Source organism: Thalassophryne amazonica, chromosome 14, assembly GCF_902500255.1.
Source record: "Thalassophryne amazonica chromosome 14, fThaAma1.1, whole genome shotgun sequence".
In the NCBI taxonomy this organism is placed as follows: Eukaryota; Metazoa; Chordata; class Actinopteri; order Batrachoidiformes; family Batrachoididae; genus Thalassophryne; species Thalassophryne amazonica.
Window position 1 is genome coordinate 35967248 of NC_047116.1, and position 15703 is coordinate 35982950.

Consider the following 15703-nt stretch of genomic DNA (forward strand, 5'->3'; position numbering starts at 1 on the left):
TAAACAGTCCGCATAAAGTCCTCATGCCGGCCTCTTCTGAATCTTCTCTGTTCTCTCACGATGTCCTGGGTGAATTAAGCCTTAAATTAGGATGTTTTCAGGTCAAAACAGGCCGACGATGGCGCCTGGAAGCGCTGCACGACGTCCCGCTCCGTGGGAAGTCCTTACAGCGACAGAAACACCCCATAATCTCTCATCAGCCGTTAAACTTTTCACTGAAAACCAGCTAAATTTCTCGAATAGTGTCCACTCGGATATTCCTCACAGGTCCAGAAAAATTTTTTATAAAGCAAAGCGCGCCGTCTCGACCAGCGTGTGAAACAAAGGAATTCAGCCGAGAGGGCTGAACCACATATCACTCGCGGCCTGCCCACAGGGAAATGATGTCACCGACGCGTGAAAAAACTCACGCATGCGCACAACGGTTCAAGCATGATTGGTGTAATCGCATGTCATTCAAATCCATATAGTTAAAAAAATAAATAAAAGTGTCGGTTTCTTATCTAATACACCTCGTACAAAGAGAATAGCTGCACTGTATTAAAATACTGCCAAAGACTGCAAAAAGCTTACAAAAAAATTATTACATCACAATTAAAAAAGGTAAGAGAAAATCAAAATATCACTCAACAACAGTGCCACACGTGAATTAAAGGATTATACTTGCTGTGCATACATCAAACACAAACACGGCCAGCGTCAAATCTGTGGGCAACCCTCAAAAATTGGAATGAATAGAATGACATGAATGAACAAACAAATACCTCAAGAAAAAAATCAAGAAGGGACACCCAGAGAGTGCAACAGCCACCCCTTATATATTTGACAGTGACATACACAAATTAATTGTCTGTGATTCAGTGATAGCATAATATATGGTTCTCTGTGGCCTTGACATTTGATCAATTGTGTCCAAAATTTTAACATTTTATCTATGACACATGACTAACACAAATCCCCTTTCACTATATTTAATCAACACAAGGTCCAAATTGTGCGAGTTAAATAGTTATGATCTTGAGCTTGACCCGTTAAGGTCACCACCATCATCATCATTTTTATGTGACTAATAAAAAGGCGACATATGACTTCATATTAGTGTTTAACAGTAACCACAGGTGTATAACCACTTTCTTGGAATATCAATTTGGAGTATCCTCCATATCAGCACTGATTCCAATGGTTGGTGTGTAGTATTCCAGATTTTCCACTCTTATTATTGCCCCCTTCCTGAATTGCCACCTTATTGTGGTGGAGGGTGGACTTTTTTCTGGTTCCGGAGCACAGCGGTGTTCTGCTGTATCTGTTAGCTGTTTGAACTGAGCTGTTTGAGTTCTTTGAATTAACAGTCTTTTTCAAGACTTTTTTACTTTTTTTTACTTTTTCACCGTGCTCCAACGCCTAAAGAAGACCTCTAACGGTCGAAGCATCGCGACGGAGCTCTTTTATCAGCTAACCTTCATCAGCGTTGGCAAGCTAACTAGCTTGCTAACGCTTTCGTTTTTATTTTTATTTTATTTTTTAGCACTGTTGTTGTGCTGCTCCACAGCCTGCCTAGTGGATTTTTATTTTATTTTAGCACTGTTGTCGTGCGTTACCTGTGCTGCTCCACAGCCTGTCCAGTGGATTTTTATTTTATTTTTTAGCACTGTTGTCGTGCGTTACCTGTGCTGCTCCACAGCCTGTTCAGTGGATTTTTATTTTATTTTTTGGCGCTGTTGTCGTGCGTTGCCTGTGCTGCTCCACAGCCTGTCCAGTGGATTTTTATTTTATTTTTTACCACTGTTGTCGTGTGTTACCTGTGCTGCTCCACAGCCTGTCCAGTGGATTTTTATTTTATTTTTAGCACTGTTGTCGTGTGTTACCTGTGCTGCTCCACAGCCTGTTCAGTGGATTTTTATTTTATTTTTTAGCACTGTTGTCGTGCGTTACCTGTGCTGTTCCACAGCCTGTCCAGTGGATTTTTATTTTATTTTTTACCACTGTTGTCGTGTGTTACCTGTGCTGCTCCACAGCCTGTTCAGTGGATTTTTATTTTGTTTTAGCACTGTTGTCGTGCGTTGCCTGTGCTGCTCCACAGCCTGTCCAGTGGATTTTTATTTTTATTTTATTTTTTAGCACTGTTGTTGTGCGTTACCTGTGCTGCTCCACAGCCTGTCCAGTGGATTTTTATTTTTATTTTATTTTATTTTTTAGCACTGTTGTTGTGCGTTACCTGTGCTGCTCCACAGCCTGTCTAGTGGATTTTTATTTTATTTTAGCACTGTTGTCGTGCGTTACCTGTGCTGCTCCACAGCCTGTCTAGTGGATTTTTATTTTGTTTTAGCACTGTTGTCGTGCGTTGCCTGTGCTGCTCCACAGCCTGTCCAGTGGATTTTGATTTTATTTTTTTTGGCACTGTTGTCGTGTGTTACCTGTGCTGCTCCACAGCCTGTCTAGTGGATTTTTATTTTATTTTTTACCACTGTTGTCGTGTGTTACCTGTGCTGCTCCGCAGCCTGTCCAGTGGATTTTTATTTTATTATTTTATTTTATTTATTTATTTTTTTTTTTTTTAGCACTGTTGTCGTGCGTTACCTGTGCTGCTCCACAGCCTGTCCAGTGGATTTTTATTTTTTTTTTAGCACTGTTGTCGTGCGTTACCTGTGCTGCTCCACAGCCTGTCCAGTGGATTTTTATTTTATTTTTTACCACTGTTGTCGTGCGTTACCTGTGCTGCTCCACAGCCTGTCCAGTGGATTTTGATTTTTATTTTATTTTTTTGGGCGCTGTTGTCGTGCGTTACCTGTGCTGCTCCACAGCCTGTCCAGTGGATTTTTATTTAGCGCTGTTGTCGTGCGTTACCTGTGCTGCTCCACAGCCTGTCTAGTGGATTTTTATTTTGTTTTAGCACTGTTGTCGTGCATTGCCTGTGCTGCTCCACAGCCTGTCCAGTGGATTTTTATTTTTATTTTATTTTTTAGCACTGTTGTTGTGCGTTACCTGTGCTGCTCCACAGCCTGTCCAGTGGATTTTTATTTTGTTTTAGCACTGTTGTTGTGCGTTACCTGTGCTGCTCCACAGCCTGTCCAGTGGATTTTTATTTTGTTTTAGCACTGTTGTTGTGCGTTACCTGTGCTGCTCCACAGCCTGTCTAGTGGATTTTTATTTTGTTTTAGCACTGTTGTCGTGCGTTACCTGTGCTGCTCCACAGCCTGTCTAGTGGATTTTTATTTTGTTTTAGCACTGTTGTCGTGCGTTACCTGTGCTGCTCCACAGCCTGTCTAGTGGATTTCTATTTTGTTTTAGCACTGTTGTCGTGCGTTGCCTGTGCTGCTCCACAGCCTGTCCAGTGGATTTTTATTTTTATTTTATTTTTTAGCACTGTTGTTGTGCGTTACCTGTGCTGCTCCACAGCCTGTCTAGTGGATTTTTATTTTATTTTAGCACTGTTGTCTTGCGTTACCTGTGCTGCTCCACAGCCTGTCTAGTGGATTTTTATTTTATTTTAGCACTGTTGTCGTGCGTTACCTGTGCTGCTCCACAGCCTGTCTAGTGGATTTTTATTTTGTTTTAGCACTGTTGTCGTGCGTTGCCTGTGCTGCTCCACAGCCTGTCCAGTGGATTTTTATTTTTATTTTATTTTATTTTTTAGCACTGTTGTCGTGCGTTACCTGTGCTGCTCCACAGCCTGTCTAGTGTCGGATTCCCTGTTTGGGAATCCGCTAGCTTAGCGTAGCTACTAGCTCTTAGCCGTTTTAGCATGGCGGCTTCTCCTGTCTCTCCCGTACTTTTCTGCTCTGGGTGTGAAATGTTTAGTTATTCCTCGGCCTCTTTTAGCAGTAACGGTACATGTAATAAGTGCAGCTTATTCGTAGCTTTGGAGGCCAGGCTGGGTGAATTGGAGGCTCGGCTCCGCACCGTGGAAAATTCTACAGCTAGCCAGGCCCCTGTAGTCGGTGCGGACCAAGGTAGCTTAGCCGCCGTTAGTTCCCCCCTGGCAGACCCCGTGCAGTCGGGAAGGCAGGCTGACTGGGTGACTGTGAGGAGGAAGCGTAGCCCTAAACAGAAGCCCCGTGTACACCGTCAACCCGTTCACATCTCTAACCGTTTTTCCCCACTCGACGATACACTCGCCGAGGATCAAACTCTGGTTATTGGCGACTCTGTTTTGAGAAATGTGAAGTTAGCGACACCAGCAACCATTGTCAATTGTCTTCCGGGGGCCAGAGCAGGCGACATCGAAGGACATTTGAAATTGCTGGCTAAGGCTAAGCGTAAATTTGGTAAGATTGTAATTCACGTCGGCAGTAATGACACTCGGTTACGCCAATCGGAGGTCACTAAAATTAACATTGAATCGGTGTGTAACTTTGCAAAAACAATGTCGGACTCTGTTGTTTTCTCTGGGCCCCTCCCCAATCAGACCGGGAGTGACATGTTTAGCCGCATGTTCTCCTTGAACTGCTGGTTGTCTGAGTGGTGTCCAAAAAATGAGGTGGGCTTCATTGATAATTGGCAAAGCTTCTGGGGAAAACCTGGTCTTGTTAGGAGAGACGGCATCCATCCCACTTTAGAGGGAGCAGCTCTCATTTCTAGAAATCTGGCCAATTTTTTGAGATCCTCCAAACTGTGACTGTCTAGCGTTGGGACCAGGAGGCAGAGCTGTGGTCTTATACACCTCTCTGCAGCTTCTCTCCCCCTGCCATCCCCCTATTACCCCATCCCCGTAGAGACGGTGCCTGCTCCCAGACCACCAATAACTAGCAAAAATCTATTTAAGCATAAAATTCAAAAAGAAAAAATAATATAGCACCTTCAATTGCACCACAGACTAAAACAGTTAAATGTGGTCTATTAAACATTAGGTCTCTTTCTTCTAAGTCCCTGTTGGTAAATGATATAATAATTGATCAACGTATTGATTTATTCTGCCTAACAGAAACTTGGTTACAGCAGGATGAATATCTTAGTTTAAATGAGTCAACACCCCCGAGTCACACTAACTGTCAGAATGCTCGTAGCACGGGCCGGGGCGGAGGATTAGCAGCAATCTTCCATTCCAGCTTATTAATTAATCAAAAACCTAGACAGAGCTTTAATTCATTTTAAGCTTGTCTCTTAGTCTTGTCCATCCAAATTGGAAGTCCCAAAAAACAGTTTTATTTGTTATTATCTATCGTCCACCTGGTCGTTACTGTGAGTTTCTCTGTGAATTTTCAGACCTTTTGTCTGACTTAGTGCTTAGCTCAGATAAGATAATTATAGTGGGCGATTTTAACATCCACACAGATGCTGAGAATGACAGCCTCAACACTGCATTTAATCTATTATTAGACTCTATCGGCTTTGCTCAAAAAGTAAATGAGTCCACCCACCACTTTAATCATATTTTAGATCTTGTTCTGACTTATGGTATGGAAATAGAAGACTTAACAGTATTCCCTGAAAACTCCCTTTTGTCTGATCATTTTTTAATAACATTTACATTTACCCTGATGGACTACCCTGCAGTGGGGAATAAGTTTCATTACACTAGAAGTCTTTCAGAAAGCACTGTAACTAGGTTTAAGGATATGATTCCTTCTTTATGTTCTCTAATGTCATATACCAACACAGAGCAGAGTAGCTACCTAAACTCTGTAAGGGAGTTAGAGTATCTTGTCAATAGTTTTACATCCTCATTGAAGACAACTTTGGATGCTGTAGCTCCTCTGAAAAAGAGAGCTTTAAATCATAAGTGTCTGACTCCGTGGTATAACTCACAAACTCGTAGCTTAAAGCAGATAACCCGTAAGTTGGAGAGGAAATGGCGTCTCACTAATTTAGAAGATCTTCACTTAGCCTGGAAAAAGAGTTTGTTGCTCTATAAGAAAGCCCTTCGTGAAGCTAGGACATCTTTCTACTCATCACTAATTGAAGAAAATAAGAACAACCCCAGGTTTCTTTTCAGCACTGTAGCCAGGCTGACAAAGAGTCAGAGCTCTATTGAGCTGAGTATTCCATTAACTTTAACTAGTAATGACTTCATGACTTTCTTTGCTAACAAAATTTTGACTATTAGAGAAAAAATTACTCATAACCATCCCAAAGATGTATCGTTATCTTTGGCTGCTTTCAGTGATGCCGGTATTTGGTTAGACTCTTTCTCTCCGATTGTTCTGTCTGAGTTATTTTCATTAGTTACTTCATCCAAACCATCAACATGCTTATTAGACCCCATTCCTGCCAGGCTGCTCAAGGAAGTCCTACCATTATTTAATGCTTCAATCTTAAATATGATCAATCTATCTTTGTTAGTTGGTTATGTACCACAGGCCTTTAAGGTGGCAGTAATTAAACCATTACTTAAAAAGCCATCACTTGACCCAGCTATCTTAGCTAATTATAGGCCAATCTCCAACCTTCCTTTTCTCTCAAAGATTCTTGAGAGGGTAGTTGTAAAACAGCTAACTGATCACCTGCAGAGGAATGGTCTATTTGAAGAGTTTCAGTCAGGTTTTAGAATTCATCATAGTACAGAAACAGCATTAGTGAAGGTTACAAATGATCTTCTTATGGCTTCGGACAGTGGACTTATCTCTGTGCTTGTTCTGTTGGACCTCTGCTGCTTTTGATACTGTTGACCATAAAATTTTATTACAGAGATTAGAGCATGTCATAGGTATTAAAGGCATTGCGCTGCGGTGGTTTGAATCATATTTGTCTAATAGATTACAGTTTGTTCATGTAAATGGGGAATCTTCTTCACAGACTAAAGTTAATTATGGAGTTCCACAAGGTTCTGTGCTAGGACCAATTTTATTCACTTTATACATGCTTCCCTTGGGCAGTATTATTAGACGGTATTGCTTAAATTTTCATTGTTACGCAGATGATACCCAGCTTTATCTATCCATGAAGCCAGAGGATACGCACCAATTAGCTAAACTGCAGGATTGTCTTACACACATAAAGACATGGATGACCTCTAATTTCCTGCTTTTAAACTCAGATAAAACTGAAGTTATTGTACTTGGCCCCACAAATCTTAGAAGCATGGTGTCTAACCAGATCGTTACTCTGGATGGCATTTCCCTGATCTCTAGTAATACTGTGAGAAATCTTGGAGTTATTTTTGATCAGGATATGTCATTCAAAGCGCATATTAAACAAATATGTAGGACTGCCTTTTTGCATTTACGCAATATCTCTAAAATCAGAAAGGTCTTGTCTCAGAGTGATGCTGAAAAACTAATTCATGCATTTGTTTCCTCTAGGCTGGACTATTGTAATTCATTATTATCAGGTTGTCCTAAAAGTTCCCTAAAAAGCCTTCAGTTGGTTCAGAATGCTGCAGCTAGAGTACTGACGGGGACTAGCAGGAGAGAGCATATCTCACCCGTGTTGGCCTCCCTTCATTGGCTTCCTGTTAATGCTAGAATAGAATTTAAAATTCTTCTTCTTACTTATAAGGTTTTGAATAATCAGGTCCCATCTTATCTTAGGGACCTCATAGTACCATATTACCCCATTAGAGCGCTTCGCTCTCAGACTGCGGGCTTACTTGTAGTTCCTAGGGTTTGTAAGAGTAGAATGGGAGGCAGAGCCTTCAGCTTTCAGGCTCCTCTCCTGTGGAACCAGCTCCCAATTCAGATCAGGGAGACAGATACCCTCTCTACTTTTAAGATTAGGCTTAAAACTTTCCTTTTCGCTAAGGCTTATAGTTAGGGCTGGATCGGGTGACCCTGGACCATCCCTTGGTTATGTTGCTTTAGACGTAGACTGTGTTTCATAATTATTGTATGGCCTTGCCTTGCAATGTGGAGCGCCTTGGGGCAACTGTTTGTTGTGATTTGGCGCTATACAAGAAAAAAGTTGATTGATTGAGTTGATATCGATATGTATTGGGCCCAAAACCTGACATTGACATGTGACCTTAATCTTTGGGTATCCAGTCACTTCATCCTTGACTAATTACCCATCATTCCACCATGTTTAATCTAAATAGTGTTAGACTTTAACATGGAAGAGCCTGGGAAAAAAAAACCCATCACAGAAAATATGTTTCAAACCTGATTTATTTATTTATTTATTTTTTAAAAATCGATCCATCTACATGAGTCTACACCGGATATCACTGCCCGTGTGTTCATGTGTTACTAAAGCTGTGTGGTGTTGGGAAAATATTAACCTAAATCCCACAGTCCTCACCTGGCGCCAAGGTCCCCTTGCCTGTGTGGAGCTCTGAATTCATTTTACCTGCCCTTCACATGCCCGTTTGGACTGAGGCTGAATAGGAGACCTCCAGCTGACACAGAATGTCACTCAGGTGAGCTGTGGCAGTGATTACTAAGTAGGCCATTATCCCACCTCCTAACACTCAGGCATGCACAGCTCCAGTCTGCTGATTGCTGCTGTCACACAGCTTCATGGGGCTGATGAAGCAGGCTGCACACTCTCGCTGGCCCACTGTCCTATTGAACTTTCCCACGGTGCCATGAAATCCACAGAGAATGCATCATCATCAAGGAGTCATAAGCAGCTTTGCAATGAGTATCCTCATCAGGGAGAAAATCACAAGCTCCCACAATGCACTGCTAAGATAATCTAGTCAGCAGGGAGTTCCTGTCCTTTGCTGAGTGATAGTAAACGCAATTCCGAGATCACCCAAAAAAGGAGGAGGAGTAACAGTGTGCTCTAATTAGTGATGTCATCCAGAGGCCAAAGATGAAAGGAAAAATAAATTATGTGGCACATAAACTGTACACTGATGTGCACATCCAGGCAAAAACACTGTGCAACATACGTACATAGCGTGATAAACAGCAGTCAGCATCTGCACCATGAACTCTGGGTCCAGGAGCACGCGGTTGCAAGGTTCTCTCCAAAGCTTTTGCTGCTGTCTTGGGAAGCCACATACACACAACCTATGCAGGAAAGACACACACACTTTCATCACATAAGGTGAATGATGTTCTGAACCAGGCAGCATCACACAGACAAATATTCAGGCATAATTACATAAAATCCCAAATCAGAAAATGTTGAGACTGTATGGAAAATGCAAATTCACACACTTACTTTGACTTTTATTTCATCGCAGACTGTATTAACCCAAGATATTTCGTGTTGTTTCTGGTCAACTTCATTAATACACATCTATTACTGCATTTTAGGGATGCAACTCATCAAAAGCATTCATCACTATGTAATTTTGTCATTCCTTCTCACAATACTAACAGGCATTTTGGCAATGAGAACACCAAAGGATGAATTATTTCAAGGCTTATTTTGTCCCATTTCCGTCTCCACTGTATTATTTATTTATACTGTGTTGCAGACATTAAATTAAGGAATGGACCAAAACAAAACAGTTGACCAAACAAAATATGAAATATCTTGGGTTTACACTGTCTGCAGTGAAATAAAAGTCAATGTCAGAATCACTGCAAGTCAAATCTAAGAGTATGTGCTGGTACCGCACTTTGCTGCATTCATGACACCACCAAACTGCCTTGGTGCTGAATGACACCACCCAGACAGACAACCAGTCCATACCCAGATATCTAAAATAACCACCTATCTACCACAGCCAGGTGAGGCATGGACGTCCCCTTGGCCTTCTCCAGCCAACAGGGTCCTCAACACTCATGCACCTGCACACAGTGACACTCCTCATCTTAGTCACTCTAAGTAACCACTCATTTGACACAGTCATTCCAGCAGTACAACAGGATCCTCCACAAAACAGACCTAATACCAAAATCATCCAGTCACTGGTTAATGTCAAAGTCTCACAGCTATACAGTAAATTAAAACAGGTGACACAAGACCCTAAAGACTTGGACCTTCATTCACCTGCAAAGATATCGGCGTGACCAAACATTTCTGTCCAGCGACCTCATTACTCCATAAGCTCTTCCAAGGCATCTCTCGATCTCAACTGGAGAGCCAAGGACAAGACACACAAGTGTCACTACCGAAATAAGTGAATGTCTCTACAAGTTCAACATTTTCACCACAACCAGGCACACTCCTGATGGCTGAGTCCAGTAATTTCAATTTCAAATTATTTTCATTTATATAGCGCTAAATCACAAAAATGTTGCCTCAAGGCGCTTCACACAAGTAAGGTCTAACCTTACCAACCCCAGAGCAAGCACACAGGCGACGGTGGCAAGGAAAAACTCCCTCTGAGGAAGAAACCTCAAGCAGACCAGACTCAAAGGGGTGACCCTCTGCTTGGGCCATGCTACCGACAGAAATTACAAAACAATCCACTAAACAATAAAGAGGAAATGTTGCCAGTGCACAGGACAGGAGGGTTTCCAAAGCAGACACCAAACCCATCTCTGGATGGAGCCACACCTCAAACAGAGAGAGAGAGAGAGACAGAGAGAGAGACAGAGAGAGAGAGAGAGAGACAGAGAGAGAAAAAGTAAGACATTAAAAGCCTGGATCTTAGTCTTAATCCAAGGCAAGCACAAACCCAGACACCCCATTTCCTCACTCAGCTTCTCAAATGCTCCAATAACAGTAGCTATTGTTTCCACAAAGGTCACAACACTGTCCACAAAGTCAAGATCAGTAAAGATTTCTTCTTCAAGAAGTCAAACAAAGCTGCTGGTATCCAAAACACTATTAAACATCACCACTGCAGTTTAAAAATAAATTAACATTTTCTGATTTGGTGTTGTAGAACAGTGAGCATTAATTGAAAAAAAACAATGGGTAAAAAGACCAATTAAGAACTACACATTTACAGTGTTTAGAAGAGGCTTGACGTGTTCGTTTATGATCTGTGAGGCTCAGCTCAAAAGACGGAGCTTTGTTCTTGTGTTTTGCAAACTTCACAATTGCATTGTGTTGTCTGTCTAGACATGGCCTGCTTCAGGCAGTCTGTCTGCTCACTTATAGTAGGAACAGCTTCATATCCTGAATTGTCTGCACATTGTGGTGAAACAATAAAAACTGGGTGGTGGCTCCCAACAACACAGGGCCTGAAATACATTCCACACCACACTCCTAACTCCAGATAATCTTGGTATTTTGAAAATGGACTCAAAACAGGTTTACAACAGTGATACTTTTATTTGGCACATCACAGAGCGAGACTTTAAAACAACAGTGCTACCAAGCACGAAATCCTCCTGCAGAGTTAGAATTGAGGTCAGTGTATGGCTACAGGGCAGAGACGGTGATTTAAACCCAGATTCATAAATAGCAAGTAATGAAGGTAGAAAGGGAGCGCAAGTACAAAGGAAAAAAAAAAAAAACTGGGGAAAAACGATGAAAATATTAATGCCTTATAAGCTTGATTTTCTCACCTTGAGCTCATTCTGCAAACTGACTGATAGGAAGAAAGCGGCATGTAGACCACAGCAGAGTTGTAGCAAAGCATTAGGAAACACAGCACTTCAAACCTGCAACAACAATGACCAAAATTGCAGTTAGACACACGCACAAAAAAATGCAAGATATGAATAAAAGCTCTTATGTAGAAACACTTTTAGAACTGTGATCACCAAGCTTTCTGAGCCATGATTACTTTGCACGGCAGATTTAACAGAAATATCTGTTCAGGGTGGAGTTCTGGGGGAGGTGATGGTCTAGTGGTGAAGGCATTGGGCTTGAGACCAGAAGATCCTCGGTTCAAATCCAAGCCTGACTGGAAAATCACTAAGGGCCCTTGGGCAAGGTTTTTAATCCCCAATTGCTCCTGGTGTGTAGTGAGCGCCTTGTATGGCAGCACCCTGGCATCGGGGTGAATGCGAGGCATTATTTGTAAAGCACTTTGAGTTTGATGTAGATGGAAAAGTGCTATATAAATACAGTCCATTTACCATTTATTTGATCATTAATGAAATCACTTGCTGAGGTGATTGGTAGTAAGGAAAACCTGCAGTGTCTCTCCCCTTCAAGCACACAGGCAACAGTGGAAAGGAAATCTCCCTCTGATGTTCTTGAGGGAGAAACCTCAAGCAGACCAGACCCAAAGATGTGACCCACTGCTTTTATGTCCATGGGGAGATCATTCCACAAAACAGGTGCACAATAAGAGAAGGCTCTGTGGTCCGCAGACTTTTTATTCACTGTACAGACACAAAGTAGACCTGTGCCCTGAGAACGCAGAGCCTGGGCAGGTACGTAGGGTTTAATTAATAATAATTGTAGGTTATAGCAGAACCTTAAAATCAACCTCAGAGACAGGAAGCCAGTGAAGAGATGCCAAAATGGGTGCAATGTAGTCGAACTTTCGACTTCCTGTCTAGAGTATGGCAACAGCATTTTGAATGAATTGGAGACCCCTAACCCTGGACTGCAGTAAACCAGAAAATAGAACACTGCTGTAGCCCAGTCTAGAAAACACAAAGGCATATTTCGCAGGTGGAAGAAAGCAGTCCTTGTAATCTCTCTAATGTGTAGCTCAAAGGACAGCGTGGAATCAAAAATCACCCCAAGATTCCTCACTTTGTCAGTGTGATGTACGACACACAAGCCTAGGTCAAACAGCTTGTCAAAATGATTCCAATGTCTCACTGGACCAAGAACCATCATTTGTCTTGTCCAAGCTTAAAAGTTAGAAATTGCAGGACATCCAGCTTTTCACTGACACAAGGCAATCGTCTAAGGATTTTACGTGTACAAGATTACCAGCAGTTATTGCCATGTAACAGCACCAGAACCGTAGTGGTGTCTGAATCTATTGCAAGCAGAAGATCATTTACCACTTTAGTGAGAGCTGTCTCTTTGGAATGACATGTTCTAAATGCAGACTGCAATGGCTCAAAGAGATTATTCTCAGAAAGGTGGTGCATGAGCTGCTTTGAAACCACTTTCTCCAAAATTTTAGAACAAAATGATGAATTTGATATTGCCTTATAATTTTTCAATACACTAGGGTCAAGATTAGATTTCTTAAGCTAAAAACACAACTTCCTTCAATGTTCACTCAAGAATGTCTTCCATACCTGACTTAAGCACAGTTCTAAATTCTCAATGTAAGGTGTAGAGAAATTACATTAGTCTGAAGACCTTGTGTTTTTGAATATCCATAATGGTGCACATCTGGACCATTCTCAAATATACATTTGTTAAGGATGAGGGGGAAAAATGGCATGCTAGGAAACTATGCTACATTATGCCATAGTTAGCATCATGGAGTCACAGAAAGGCATCAATCCAATTTTTACTGACACAGCTAATAAATGTACCAGAGATCCTGTTAGGAAGGATTCAAGTTACATCCAGGACAGGTTTCACATGAATGTTTTGCTGGATATCTGCTGGGTAGGTGTGGGAACACTCACAGGTCTGTTCTGTCACGTGTCAATAGGAATGTTTGTTACACTTGCAACAATTTTACAGTTTGCCTAAATACGTCAGTGGGGAGATATGTTTTCCCATAGATTATGTGATTTTCCCTGTTGTAAAACTGAATTTCAACGTTCCTAATTTCCATTGACTGCAGCATAAACTTTGAACCTTGTGCATGCAAACATGCCCTTCCTCCTTTATATCATTTATGAGTTTTCATGAAGCAAACTCACCATATTTGGCCTGGACCCACCCTAAATACTTCACTTCACCAGCAATTACATTAGCTGTAATTTTGTGATATACCATAGAAATAAAGGTTTATAACTTTGTAATAACTACTAGATTTCTTTACAACTACATTTCAACATACAAAATTTTGTCAAATTCAAGAAAAGACTAAACCTTTAATCATATATTCAAGTCAGTAAGCAAATTGAGAACATTTTTGTAATTCTGCCTCAATAGAACTGAGATGAAAATCAACGTGCTTGCAGTGTGAACTCAGCTTTAATTCACAGGGCTCAACAAAAAATATTACATTACCCATTCAGAAATTAGAGGCATATATATATATTTTGCAAGTTCTCCCACTTAGAAATCATGGAGGGGTCTGACATTTTCATCTTAGGTGCATGTCCACTGTGAGAGACATAATCTTAAAAAAAAAAAAAAAAAAAAAAAAATCCAAAAATCACAATGTAAGATTTTTTAAATAATTTATTTGTATGTTCCTGATGCAAATAAGTATTTGAACCCCTACCAACCAGCAAGAATTCTGGCTCACACAGACCTGTTAATTTTTCTTTAAGAAGCCCTCTTATTCTGCACTCTTTACCTGTATTAATTGCACCTGTTTGAACTTGTTACCTGTATAAAAGACACCTGTTCACACACTCAATCAATCACACTCCAACCTGTCCACCATGGCAAGACCAAAGAGCTGTCTAAGGACACCAGGGACAAAACTGTAGACCTGCACAAGGCTGGGATGGACTACGGGACAACAGGCAAGAAGCTTGGTAGAAGACAACAACTGTTATGATTATTGATTAGAAAGTGGAAGAAACACAAGATGACTGTCAATCTCCCTCAGTCTGGGATTCCATGCAAGATCTCACTTTGTGGGGTAAGGATGATTCTGATAAAGCTCAGAACTACACAGGAGGACCTGGGCAATGACCTCAAGAGAACTGGGACTACAGTCATAAAGATTACATTAGTAACACATGATGCTGTCATGGCTTAAAATCCTGCAGGGCAGCAAGGTCCCCCTGCTCAAGCCAGAACATGTCCAGGCCCATTTGAAGTTCACCAGTGACCATCTAGATGATCCCGAGGAGGCATGGGAGAAGGTTATGTGATCAGATGAAACAGAATAGAGCTTTCTGGAATCAACTCCACTTACCATGTTTAGAGGATGAGAACAACCCCAAGAAAACCATCCCAACAGTGAAGCATGGGGGTGGAAACATCATACTCTGGGGGTGCTCTTCTGCAAAGGGGACAGGATGACTGCACCGTATTGAAGGGAGGATGGATGGGGTCATGCATTGCGAGATTTTGGCAAACAACCTCCTTCCCTCAGTAAGAGCACTGAAGTTGGGTCATGGCTGGGTCTTCCAGCATGACAATGACCCCAAACACACAGCCAGGGAAACTAAGGAGGGGCTCCATAAGAAGCATTTCAACGTCCTGGAGAGGCCTGGCCAGTCTCCAGACCTGAACTAAATAGAAAATCTTTGTAGGGAGCTGAAACTCCAAACCTGAAAGATTTGGAGAGGATCTGTATGGAGGAGTGAACCAAAATCCCTGCTGCAGTGTGTGCAAATCTGGTGAAAAACTACAGGAAACGTCTGACCTCTGTAATTGCAAACAAAGGCTACTGTACCAAATATTAACATTCATTTTCACAGGTGTTCAAATACTTATTTGCAGCAGTAACATACAAATAAATTATTAAAAAAATCATACATTGTGATTTCCGGATTTTTTTTACATTATGTCTCTCACAGTGGACATGCACCTAAGATGAAAATTTCAGACCCCTCCATGATTTCTAAGTGGGAGAACTTGCAAAATCGCAGGGTGTTCAAATACTTATTTTCCTCACTGTATATTATAAAACCAGATATTTAACAGTGCAGAGGAGGCTAATGGTCCCGCTGATCATGAGTGAAGCGGCATCACTCAGGGACTTTAGGGTTATTTTTCCTCACAAACACAATTATAGACAAATGTATTTCTAGATGAGCTATAATGTCTGGTCCTGCTCAAATTCATGGAACACATTCATGACCCTCTTTGGCCATCAAAGCCAAATGGAGTGCTCTGGAGGCGCTGCTATGAACTTCTCAGATCTGACAGATGTAAAGTCACATAGATATGCACAAACAACTCTGCTCATTCAGTGCTGTAACAAAAA

The 15703-nt window shown here is 41.4% G+C and overlaps 1 protein-coding gene across 2 annotated transcripts in view; it reads right to left on the bottom strand.

The window, feature by feature from the left end:
* Positions 1-15703, bottom strand: part of LOC117524164 (protein FAM126B-like) — a 126919-nt gene that overhangs the window by 23231 nt on the left and 87985 nt on the right. For both annotated transcript variants that reach the window (XM_034185914.1, XM_034185913.1), the window contains exons 7-8: positions 11289-11384; positions 8772-8888 (exon numbers count right to left, since the gene is read on the bottom strand). In XM_034185914.1, coding sequence (XP_034041805.1) covers positions 8772-8888; positions 11289-11384 — 213 coding nt within the window. The remainder of the gene's footprint in view (positions 1-8771; positions 8889-11288; positions 11385-15703) is intronic.